The sequence below is a fragment of the Talpa europaea genome, assembly GCF_964194135.1.
Source record: "Talpa europaea genome assembly, chromosome: 10".
Classification (NCBI taxonomy): Eukaryota; Metazoa; Chordata; class Mammalia; order Eulipotyphla; family Talpidae; genus Talpa; species Talpa europaea.
In genome coordinates this window covers 91,795,287-91,808,970 of record NC_140077.1, presented here as the reverse complement: position 1 = coordinate 91,808,970, position 13,684 = coordinate 91,795,287, and the positions used below count along the sequence as shown (strand labels likewise).

Here is a 13,684-nt window from a genome sequence, read left to right as displayed (position 1 = left end):
TAGAGCAGCATCTCTCAAAGCGTCCTAGTCAGAATCTTAGAAGAAAGGGTCATAAATCTGCATTTTCAATAACCTTCCCAGGTGACTCTGATGTATGCTGAGCAACAATAAAAAGAACGAATTTTATCAAATACTAAGTTGCAGCTACTACACTTCAGTGTTTTAGCAATGGTTTGAGAACTACTGATATGGATATTACTGCAATGATAAAAACTTAGCATTACCTAATAAAAAAATATCTTTCAGTATCACTGCCTTAGTCACAGAGTAGATTAAATTATCCCTTTGGGTCTATGTTGATATTTTAAACTTCAATCCTTATCATCTCAAAATTCCAAAGTTGGCCCAGTCTCAGCACCTTCATAGGAATGGGTTTCAGTGTACTTGAAGTGCAGAGCATTTTCCTAGATGTAAACAGGATCAAGTAATCTTGCTCAGATAACAGGTTTTCAAGCTCCTTCTAACTCAGAAACTTGAAAACCAGGAGAAGCCCTTATATGAATGTAATATTTTTAGCTGCTGTTACATCTTAAGTGCCTTGAAAATGTCATTACTGTCTTACACCCCAGATATTCATTAACTCCTTACTAGTACCCTTCTAAAAGTCTCCTTAGAGCTTGCTATATATTTTCTATTCAAAGGCATTTAAATCTTTATGTACTTACCAAATAGGCAAAGACTGCTTCATGTAAATGTTAACCATTCACAGTGCAAGCTTTTGAAATACACAGAGAATGTTCTTTACATGCAAGCAGCGGGAAGTTACTGGGTTTTTCTCATGTTATAGAGAAGAATCATTGATAAAAGTCCATAAAAGAGAGCACTGGTTGTAATAAGGAGAGTGGACTTTGACAGGCAGGCTTGCTATCTGCCCAAGCCCTGTGACCTTGGGGCTCACTCTCCTCTGTGCTCTTCAGTTTCCTCATCTGGAAAACAGGTATATGAATAATGATCCCTAACTCATTGGTTTGTAATAAAAAACTGACTGTTCTCATGTTGAACTCTCAGAAGGATGCTCTCAGTTAACTGGGCCCTTTTTAAAATTACTAATTTCTCTGATTATGTTTGAACTTAGATGAGTTAACGCTTGGTTTCTTTACTTTCCCTTTCCTTGATGGCTATTAATAATCAATAATAAATAGATTTTTCATAAGTATGTTTGAAATTCAACTAAGCCTACCCTTTCATGTACTTTGCCAAATGAAAGCTCTACTGAAATGCAGGAAGACAATCTGTATTTACATCAGAAAAACAGTGAATTCAATGCCATTTTTCCTAGCTTGCACACCTATTTTATCTTTAAATCCATAAATACAGATTTTGAGGAGTGTTCAAAAGAACTGAACCACATGTGTTTTTTTTCAAGGCAAACATGAGAAAACTTATATTTTATTATCTGTTACATATAATTTTTTTGCTGAAGATATTTTTCAATAAACATACTGATTATAGAGAGATATGACAGCACACTTTTTACAGCACCACACAAAATTATTGGCAGAAATGTTCTGTGAATTTTTTTAGAATCTAGAATTCTCCCATAAGGGGGTAGGTGGTGTTGCTTTCACCCTGATTCTACTGTTATATCTTGAAACACAGACTCACCCAAGCCCTCAACCATGAAAGCTGTATCAACCTGGGGATTCTTTCCTGTGGAGTTTACCTTGTTCCAAATGTAGGAGTCTACAGGTATCCTGCAGGTGCGTTGGGGCCTCACCCAGGTAGACAAGGGTGCTCATGTTCAGTGGTTGTGCCCGGAATTGGGATGCGCCTTCTATCAGGTCATTCATGCACACAGACAGGACGGAGACTTCCTTTTGAATGATGACTGTGTTCCCCTCTCCAGCACAATAGCATGGCCTCAGGCATAGAGCCGCTTGTATGAAGGTAAGACTGTCACTTAACCAGAAGCTCAGTCTTTCACTCTTCAGTTCTATCTGTATTTCACATTAGAAAATAAAACAGGTAGATAAAAAGACAGTAGAGTGGCAATTGAGGAGAAAACAGAGGTCAATTTCTTGCAGAAAGGCAAGACATTTCCATGAAAACACTAAAAATCTTCCTTTATTCCAGGCAGAATTGGAATTAACCTGTTATGAGGTTCTTTGAAAGCTTATAATTGACATAAAGACTATTGTTTCTAGTCAAATTCATACCCAGTAATGATTACACGATGTCATACAATATTAGGTGGGTGAACCTTTTGTTTGGGGTGCAACATGGTGAAAAGATTAAATCCCAGCCTATGGATGGAAGAACTGCCAAGAGCAGAGCTGTTTGAACTACAACTATATTTTTATTTGGGTTTTTAGAAAATGAGAAAATACTACTTCATATATCAATTTAATTTGGGGGAAAAATATGACAAGACAATAAGAAAATGAAATGTCAAGCCTGATTAAGCTTATCTTAAATGGTTGGTGAACTCAATTTCAAATTTGTAAGATTTATTTTGATTCAATATTTCAGCTTTATTATTCTAAATCTCTAACTAACATAATTTCTTCCATGTGTATTCTTTTCAATTAAGGTACCATTTTCTCACGCAAGTGTATTTTACCCAAATTTTCATGGTAAAGGAAATGCCTCCATATATTTTCCTTCAAAATGTTACATGACATTATTTTACCTACTATGCTTTTATTGTGTTAGAAATCAAGTCAGCAACCATAGGACACTTGAAAGTCTGAGATGAATCACATCAGATGGAACAAATTAAGCAACGCCACATAAAATAGGTTTACTTTTTCTAGGTAAATGTCATCTTTGTGAAGTGCATCAGGTGAGCAGTCATTCAGTTCTCTGTGCATTTATTCTTTAGATACTGTGTCCCCTATCATGGTCCACAAACTTGCTGCTCTATGATAAGCTTCTTCCCAAGGAGCACAATGTCTAATAGAATTGGCAAACATGGGGTGACATAGAACCTGGGTGGATCTGGGTACAATGTGAGCATAGAAAGGATGTACATTTTGGATATATGTAGATTTGTGTAAGGTCCTGCAAGCAGGGTGATTAACATGTTCAATGTCATGAGACTAAGAAACCAGTTCATTAAGTTCAGTATAAGATACCAAGTCAGAGAAGACAGAAAGCACATATGGGGGAAGGGGTGAGTTAGAATGAGTCCAGCCAGTTATGTGCACATAAAATTTGGGGGGATTTGAATGATATGGAAAAAAGTTAATCTATTTCTTCCTGATACAAAGCCGATAAGCTTTCTGTGATTATCTCCTGCTATTCTCCCTCACCATCCTAAGAAATGCGTACAGGAAATAAAAGCTGGACTGGATTGGAGAAATCTATTAGGAAATCAGTACAATTTTGGCGAGGGCCATCACAACAAGGAGAACAACCCCAATGACAGTGAAAATTCAATCTAAGAGGTGTTTTTAAAAGTAACTCAGCAAGACATGGCAAGCATTGAATGTGTTAGATGAATGAAAAGGAAATTGAGGACATCCCCTCTCTTTCTTGTTTGGGGGTGTTTCCCCACTATCACCATGTAGTAACATTTGTAAGAAAAGCTGGGTATATGAACTTGGGGGAAAAAATGAAAATTTGGAAAGAAACCCCGATTCAGCATTAACAGCTGTTTTACTTATAAGTAATTTTAATTAACATACGGCAAGAAAGCCTGGTCCATCTTTATTGTAGACAAAAAGCAGCAATCCATTCAATTGGTCAGTTCTGAAATTAAAGGAAATCTCAAAGTTCATTCCTCCATGAAACAAGTTTGGAGGAAGTTCCAGGATCCCTGGAAATGAAAATATTGTGCAAATTAGCATGTGCAAAGCAGTATTTTCAGCAGTGCTGTAAATTTCTAGGACATACTGCTGCAGAGTAAACCACTCACAAAACAAGATGCAAAGCAATGTTAGGGAGAACCCACCCCCTTATAATTTCATCAAGTGCTAGAATGAATTTCATATAATTTTTAAAGAGGAAGTAATTTACTCTGTAAATAAGAGCATATGACTAAGACTAGTATTGTTTTACTAAGAGTTGATAATAAAGAGTTGCATTGACTAAGATAAGTTCAAATAATGACAAAGATGAGATAAGCAAAGAAAAAATTGTATAGATTATAATATTATTTAGCTTTTTGTTCTGAAGGTAATTTAAGCAAGTTAATAACTAAGCAACTTAGCTGTAAATATAGGAGGAGCTATATCCAGCAATGCACCATATTCCCCTCCCCTCTTAGGCTGCCACAGAGAGCTATGGGTGGAGGGACCAGGGACCTGTGTCCACTCTTCATTTTTGCTGCAGTGATGGTGGTTCATGATTCCCCAGCATAAAGGAAGACCTTTATGACCTACTTACACCATGTCACAGCTGCACTATTACTCTTAAGAATATAGTTCACCCACATCATGGGACAAGCAGTTATTTGCATGTTATCCTAGTAAACAAAACTCCTTTGGAATTTCTTTTGAGTATAACTGTACACTGATTTCCAAACAATGGACTTACAAATGAACGTGTGTGACACTAAGCTATGTGAGTTGAGAACTACCTTGGGACACTAGCAAGGTCCATTATGCACGACGAGATTTATGAGTCTTACCACTCATATTACATATTCAGACTCTGAGAGCATATTATTATTATGTGCATCATGGCATAACTATGTATTTCTTTAATACTAGGTTCATAGGAGGTCAAAATAATCAGACAGGGAGATAAAATTATGCCATAGCTAGGACACAGATGCTAAACAATCACTGATGTCTAGTTTAGATCCTTACCCGTTCCAAGGAACTGGACTCCCTCATGTAATGAGGAGGGATATCCCTCCCTGTTGTTATATATGTTGGTTTGCTTTTCAGAATTCTGCCAAACCAGAGGCTCCCACAAAGCAGAGGGATTGTAATTCTTCATAAAAGACACATCCTTGAGACAGCCCACAAAAGCCTTTTGGATGATTTCTGCAGTAGTTGATAGATATCAAGAAAAATGTGTTTTGAAAAACTTCTTTTCCAGCAATTAATTTTATGTGGCATTAAAATCAAAGGCACAGGCAATAGCTCTCACCATCTATTTACTGCCAACCTCGCAACAATTCATGTAAACATCACACCATCAGCCATGGTAAGTGCTTCACCCTGGTTCAGACCTACCAGATCTGAAGAAATAATTATGCAAAATCCTGGGTTTTATAGGTCTAGTAAAAACATTGCCTTTTGAACCAACAATAAAATTCATGCTATGTATCCAAAAGAAGAATGCTATAACAACTTTTAAAGTAAGATTTGAAGGAAGTTTATAATTTATAGTTTAGTTACCTTGACATTATGAATCAATAATTGATTTCATTTTTAGGAATTAATGTCACATTAAGGTTAAATTTGGAACCACAAATCAGGTTGACACGGGGTTTATGGGTATAGCAAATAGTGATAACAGAGGGGTGGGGGGAAAGAAAGTGAGCAAATGAGAGAACTGGAGAGAGATCAAGAAAGTGAGGAGGGAGAGAGGGCATATGAATTGCATTTCATATGGCAATGTGCTTATTCATCAGTGCAAAGCTTTGTTCTCAGCTTCTGAGTTTATAATGATTCTAGGGAAGGCATTCACCGGCAGTCAAAATTTTACATGACCAAAGTATTTATCACTGGACATGTGTTTTTCATAGGATGGGTGCTTAGCATAGGGTATTCTTTCCTCCTGTAGCCTGATACCCTATGTCGCTTAGCCTAGAAGTGTGCTTGAGGGTCAAAACCTGTAACAGGGCCTCCCGGATGGCCTAGGGGTTAAGCCTCAATGCTATCATTGCTATGGCCAGAGTCCTATGCCCAGCCAGGGAGCTGGCACACATGGCACAGCTGATCTCTCCTGTTTCACCCACTGCCTTCTCAGCAGTGTATTTCAATCAGTCTGGCTGTTCTGTTCCCCAACCACTCTCTGGTGAATCCTCTCACCCCCCACACCTCTGGCCTATAACCCATTTCTTCTACACACACACACACACAAAAGATATCCAGTGAAAATGTTCTTTAAGAATAAACATAAAATATACACTAAAAAAAACCAAACCTGTAACAAAGGTGTTCTCTCTTTCACTCTTTTCACCCCCACAAAGCCCCCTTTACTTTCACTCTCTCCTATTTCAATCAAATTCTGTACCAGTTTAAAAAGCAAAAAGTAGTTAAATAAAACCTCCTCTACTTAGCATATTTTTGAGGAAGTATAATTAGTCTTGGGGATTCAAATCCCTCTCCACAATTCACTGGAAACTATTTATTAGATTTTTTAAAGTTGTTTTTTTTTAATAATTTTTATCAAACAAACTTTAGTTCAATACTTGTTGTTTTTTCCCCAAAATAAAGGGTTTTCCAACTCAGGTCTGGTCACCACAGTTCTCCCATCACCAAATCACCTACAGTCCCCACCATAGTCTGTCATGCTTGTCACCATTTTTTTCCTCCCCACTCCCACTTCCTCCCTCCTAGATTAATTCATATTTAGATCAGATTTATTTATTTTGATCTTCACGATTTCCTGAGGCCACCACCCATGAACTGGACACTTATCCGGGTTCTTGCTTATCTGTAATACTCACATGGTGGCTTCTTAACTTCTGGGATGGACTTGGAAGACACCCTGAGCTCTTCAAGGCAGCCTAGGGAGCCAACTCTCGAAGCAGGGGCTACGTGCTGGAAGGGTGATTTCTTTTCTGTCTAAGGTTAATTTCACTCATGCTAGTTTTTATTGATCTCATTTTAGAATGAGATTTTTGTTCGATTGTACTAAAAATTTGAGGATGTGTGTGTATATCTCAATTTTAGCACTAATGTCATGAGAGTGGAAATAACCGTTAATATAGCTGCATCCTCTGTTTAGCACAGTCCACATGCTATTTATCTGTGGATATATTCGGGGACTGGTTCAGTGACTATGATGTAGTCCAGTGCTCAGAATGTTCTTTATCCTATTTAGAGAGAATCAGGCTTTTCATCTTCTATTTCTGCATTGTACTATATCCAACTTAAAATCTAGAAGCACTGACACCTTACCCTAAAATAGAGAATTTTGGCTGAAATTAGGATAATTCACTTCAGCAAAAGCTTAATGAACTCTTTCCATACATCAAGAACCAGCACTAAGAAATAAAATGAAAGAAATGCATGGTTCCTTGAGCAAAGAAGAGAATGTTGACATAGGAAATGCAGCCTGAGATTAAAAAAAAAATACTACTGTTCATACTTTAAAAAAGTATAAATTATTTCTATCTTAAATTTTGGTGATAGCACATCAATCATATGCATTCACAAACTCACTGGGCTCCTTCCTTCCTGAGGACAGCATAGCCCTGGGGAAGCCTTCCCACAAACACCTCTGAGTTCTCTCCAATCATCATGCTGCCATTCAGGGCGACCAAGGAACCCACAGAGAAAGAGGTGAGAAATTTCACTCCAGCAGGATAAAGAATTTCTACCCATTTGAACAATGAGCAAACCTTTCAGTGGGCTTTTGGGATATCACCCTCTCTTGGTTCTCTTATTTCTATACCTATTTCTAATTACTTCACCCCCACAGTATGATGTCAGATGACCCAGACATCCTTCCTTCTATCATCTTTTCCTATTTTCACCAGCACAGATGCCTTGAATCCTCCAGAGGCATGAATGGAGGACAGAGGACAAACTACCATCATCAAAAACTCTCATCTTGAAGCTCTTGTAGGCCTCCTGAGAGGAGGGGGCATATTTTGTTTCAGAATCCAAATCACTGTCATCAGTCCTCTTTGTATCTGGTCTCTTGGCTTTAAATATTGTCCTTAGCTGACAATTCCCAATTCGTATCCTAGTCATCTTAGTCTGTGACTTTTCTCTGAGCTCAGACCAGTAAGAGTATCTAGCACTTAACACGTTCCAACTGAACTCTGAACCTCTCTCTCCAAATCTGCTTCTCATACTCACTTGTCCCCCTTAGTTACAGCAGTTACTTTCTTCCAGTTGCCAAGGACCCAGAGCTAGCCGTCATGTTCTACGGCCGGGGATAGCAAACTCTTTCTGCAGAGGGCCAGATGGTATGTATTTTAGGCTTCCTAGACCATCCATGCAGTCTCAAGCAGCCATGACAAGATAGAATAAGTGGGTACCTTTGTGTTCTAATAAAAGTTCATAAAAACAGGCAAGAGTGGGTTTCAACCTGCCTATCCCTGTTCTAGCTCAATCATCTGTTTACCTTCACCTTCACAATATATCCAGATTTTTCATGATATCCACAACTCCTTCCCTGGCTTAAACAACCTTCATTTCCTGCCAGAATTCGTGTACATTTATATAGAGGTTTATAAACTGCCCTCCATGTTTCTACCTTTGTTCCCTTAAAATATATTCTCAAAAGAGCAGCCAGAGTATTTCTTAAAGAAGGAAATTATATCATTCCTCTTTCAAGACTCTGCCATTGATTCCCTCTTTCCAAGTAAATGCCCCCATATTCCTATAGAATACACCCAGTAGTCTCTCGGATGTCATTGCCTGCACAGACCCCTCCACCCTTCTTTCCCACACTGCCCTCTTAGTTGGTTCTGAACATGGTACATGCAGTATTCTCCCTTCTCAGGGCCCTGGAATCTGCTGCTCCCTTGGCTTGAAACCCTCTCCTGATATTTGCAGGGTTTACTCTGGCACTCCCTTTCGGTCTCTGCTCAAATATTTCCTATTAGAGGCCTTCCTAAACAGTCTTTTATAAAATCAAGTAGCCTCTTCCCAATAAACACACACACACATACACATACACACACCCTTTTCCTCTTATCATGGTTTATTCTCAGAAATCATTATTATTTGATACTCATTCAGCATTGTCTCCTGCTCCACCCCCACTTACAATGTAAACTTTGCTCTTTGTCCCTAGCATTCCAAGAGCAATACTGGGCATATAGTAGGTGCTCATTAAACATCCACATTTTCTGAATGCATTAACAAAAGTGTGCATCACCATACAAGTACTACAGCTGTACTAAAATTAAATGGGGGTGGTAGATAGGGTAGGATGGAAAAAATGCTGAACTTAGAAGTGCACATATAGGATTAATAACTCAAGAATTCTGCCTACCAACTGTGTAAGTTGGGAGGAATTATTTTCCTTTTTTGATCCTCAGTTTCCTCATCTTTATTTTTTTTAAAGATTTATTTATTTATTTTACACAAGAACAGGGTTACAGGCCAGATGCATGGGAAGGTGACAGGATTCACCAGAGACAGTGGGGAACAGAACAGGCAGACTGATGAAATACACTGCTGAGAGAAGCTGCGGGTGAGATAGGAGAGGTCTGCCGCGCCATGTGGGACCCTCGCCGGCCGGCCGGGATCGAACAGGCACTGCAGAAGCTGCGGACAGCTTCACAGCACAGTGCTCACCCACCTGCACTGCCAGGGAAGGCCCATGTTTCCTCATCTTTAAGATGCATCTATTAACACCTTATTTGTGTACTGGAAGTCAAAAGAAACTTGAGAACACTTGCAAATTATAGAGAACCGAACAAGATACAAAAACGCTTCTGATGACTTTGTTCTTATTTTAGCTCTATACCTGAAACCTGGCACAAAGAGAAAATGATTGCCAGACTTTGTCATTTTGCAAGCACCCCAAATGCAAATATAACAGCAATTTAGATGAAATTGAGTGAAGATAAAGAAATATAAACCACAGAAAAGCAATGCAATATCCGCTCATCAACAGAGCCATTGCTAGAAAGTTCTTACCTGTATGCATCCCATCAAGGGTGATTTGGCCAAAAGCTTGATGCCTAATAGCAATTATTTCATGCCTTTTGCCATCATCAAATTTTTCACCATCATCATTGGTTGTGGTAACTTCTACTGACGACACCTTAAGGGAATGAAGCAATGATTGAATGAATGAATGTGTTTAAACACACGAACAAACCAATTAACAAATTTCAATGTGATCCTATTGCAAGCATGCATACACTTCAGGTGGAACTCAACATTAATGTTGAACATCAGTCTGGCTTTCCTGTGATGTATTTTTGTGAACACCACAATGCTCAAATCTAAAAAGAACTCCTCTGTGAAATAAGACTATAAACAAGGACACTTGCATTTTGAGTACTTATATTCATCAAAAAGGTAATGAGTTTTCTATCCTAAAATTTCTGAATTATAGAACTAATAAATTATCATTCAAAATGGTAGGCAAGTTAATTTCTGTTATATTTCTTACAAGAAATGAGCTTTACATTAAAAATAGCCAGTTATTAATACATTGGACATAAATGCTTGGGTTAACCTTGGTATTCAATGTTTTGTAGTCCATTTATAGGCTTCCCTAAGGTAGTGTTGGTCATGATGGTCAATTGCTATTTCCATATACAAGAATAACTGGTGGGCTTGCAACCAGGGGGCAAAATTATCTTTACCCATTTTAAAGGGGAAAAAAACAACAATCTTTCATAAGCAAAAAAGTTGTGTTTCAGAGTGCAGAACCAGAAGAGTGTTCTCTGTTCTCAAGATGGCATATCATTGCCTCAACCAAAAATAGCCTAAGGAGATGGAACTGAGAGGCCTGACTCACGGTTCAATGGGCAACATTCAGAAGCAAGTGGTGCTCAGTCTGTTACAGTTCTGGATCCAAATTCAATTTACACCCACCATAATTTAGCAACCAACCCAACTTGCATTTTCTATATTTGTTCTTCAACTCCATAAACACAGTCAAAGTCCCATCCTCAGGAAGACTGATCTGAGAACTTTGCCTCTAGTCTCCTGACAAGTGACCTCAAATTAAACTGGTTCTTTTCTCAAAAGCTGGTGGCTTAGTTTTGGTCTTTTGTGCCATGGGGCAGTGGGCCCACTCTGGGCAACAGTCACAGTGATATTGTTAAAAATGAGTTTCCAAGTGGCTAAGACTAGGAAATGTCACATATCAAGAAGAGAGACCAGCAAAAAGGAGTGAAGGTAAGGGCATAGGAAAAGAAGTAGAAGAGAAACCATCTAAGTTAACATTTTACAGCCAAGTGAACACCAGTACATAAGGTTAATACTATGACAACTCTCTTAGTGTTGGTAGGCAAATAAGAATAAGTAGAAAATATTTCAACTTTGTAGCTATCATCATTGACTACAACTACTATTAAGTCAAGCAGGGACACTCAAACACTTTATGTTTTCATGCACTGCTGTATATACAGAAACCAAATAATCAAATGAACTAAATAAAAATAAAATAAACATTTAAAATTTAAGACAAAATTCTTGGGTGGTGGTGAATAAATTAGGTAAAGGATATAGCTGAATTTTTAGTGGCGAACTTAATACAATATATACAGATGTTAATTTAAAATAATGTGTTCACAGAACTTATATAATGTTAGAAATGCAATATTACTGCCAGGAAAAATATATTTTAAAATGTTTTCCATGGGCCTCCCCAGTGGCACAGCGGTTGAGTGCTGGGTTGCGAAGCTGCCCGCAGCCTCTGCAGCGCAGGTTCGATCCCCAGCTGCTCCCGGGCCACCGGAGGAGTGTCCCACATGGCACGCAGACCTCTCCTGCCGCCCGATGCTCCCCTCAGCAGTGTACATCGGTCCTTCTGCCTGCTCTGCTCCCTGCTCTGGCTCTGGTGAATTCTCTCACCCTCCCGATTTTCTGACTGTACCCAGTGCTTGTATAAATAAATAAATATTTTTAAAAAATGAAATTAAAAAAATAAATAAAATGTTTTCCTTCATACAAAAAAAAAGAAGACTCTAAATTTTCTCAGTGAAAATAAATTCATTTCCTAATAAAGTCGATCTCCTTAACAATAATCAACTTAAATAATCAACTTAAAGCCAACATTATGTTGGGTAGAATATTTGTTAAAATTAGTTGGAAGTTTCATCAAATTCAGATTAATTTTTATATAATGATATTTTTAAAAATAGAAAACTGATAATTACCTGGAGTAATGTGGTTGAAAATTTATATCAAAGGAGTACAATGTTAATCATACCATCTAGAGTAAAGCAATTCTGTTTATAGTTCCTTAAAGTAGCAGTAATGTAACATGTCCATTGTACACATTTAATTGACTCTTGTCAGCCCTCATACAGAGCATGACAGCAAGTGTGACATACACAATTCTATGTTACAAAAAACCAGCGTTAATTTCCCATGAGTATGAGTGGGTTCTTCCCGTGTGGACAATATCCCAACTTTTACAGACAACTCCATTAGCTAGAAAGAGGACCATTTGGTAAATCCACTTGCTAGTTCTTTCATTTTGTAGGCTGACTTTCCTTATATCTTCTTCTACATACTCTTTTATTTTCTTCAACCCTATTTCAACATTTTAATATTTTACAAACACACATTTCATTATCATAGTTTAATAATTAAAACCAGAACTGGTGTCGTGCCCAATTAATGTGCCCTGGTAGCATGCCCATTAGTTTTTCCATTAGTGAATTCAACAATACTAATGGGATTACTAGCATGGGATGCTAATTGGGCGTGACATAAGAAACTGGCTTACTTCTTAGCATACCCTTGCTAATGATGAAATTAATGAGCATTTTATTAAATGCTGTCTCATCAAAGTGTACTTAGTTAGCGTTAAAATTGTTACAAACGATGCTGCATTCTAAAGATCAGGTGTCTGAGTGAGTGGTTCTTCATATTATGTTTGGCAACAATCTGAAGCATTAATAGTTCTCTACATCAAAAACTGCACTCATTAGAGACAAATTCAGGTAAAACATAGTATGTCAAACTTGCTCTGTACTTAGAGAAACTCAAAATATTCTTTGAGGATTATTTTAAGACTATTTTACATCACTGGTATTAAGAAAATAATTCTGTGGCCAATCCAGGTATCATACAATGCAATTTGTACTTTCCATTTGGAAAATACTAGATACATTAAGCAGGTGCTATTCAGGATTGTTTGAAAGCTTTTCCTTTCATAGCTTCATTTTTCATCAAATTAAAATGTTACATAAATTTCCTGTTTATGTCACTGAATTTAAAACATTGAAATGATAAGCACAAGTCATTTTTGATGAACAAATTATCATATGATCAAGTATAGTCTAATTAAAATTAACCAAACAACAGTGGAAATATTATAGCTAATTGTTAGAGATTGAGCAAAAAAATACAGCAATTAAAATTAAAGTAACTTTCTTTACTGTACCTCTTCACAAACATTCCATTTATCTAGTCCAATATATGCAAACACATTTCTAATACTCAATATTATAAATAACTTTTCCCTTCCTTTAAATATTTATTCACAAAATGCACTGTATAGTTGGAAGCTGTATAAGTTTTTATACTTCATAGAATATGTAGGATTACATTCTTTTGTCAGGAGTTCATGACTTTAATTATTTAAGATATTTTTTAAAAAAGTTCACAATAACTTCAAGTTTAAAATAACTTCGAGTTATTTTAAAACCATGTGCAACACAGTAGCTTTAAATTTTCACAAAATACTCTTGTCATAATTCAAAATTAAAGTATTTTAAATGGACTAAAAATAATAATTTCATAATAATCACTGATAAATGCCAAAACATCTAAAAAACAGAAAAAACACAAACTGACTTGTTAAGTATCATTAAAGAGCTGGAAATTCTATTCCAGAAAGTAGGTCATTTTCTTCTATCATGGTTTGAGTAGTATCTTACCAATAGTAACCGAGGAAGTCAGCCAGTCAATCTGTC

The 13,684-nt window shown here is 37.2% G+C and overlaps 1 protein-coding gene across 1 annotated transcript in view; it reads right to left on the bottom strand.

Annotated features, from left to right (window-relative positions):
• USH2A (usherin) overlaps window positions 1–13,684 on the bottom strand; it is a gene marked incomplete at both ends in the record, with an annotated part of 619,110 nt that overhangs the window by 356,368 nt on the left and 249,058 nt on the right. The window contains 5 exon segments of the mRNA XM_084245562.1: window positions 1,664–1,937; window positions 3,627–3,757; window positions 4,752–4,931; window positions 7,288–7,437; window positions 9,720–9,846. Coding sequence (XP_084101688.1) covers window positions 1,664–1,937; window positions 3,627–3,757; window positions 4,752–4,931; window positions 7,288–7,437; window positions 9,720–9,846 — 862 coding nt within the window.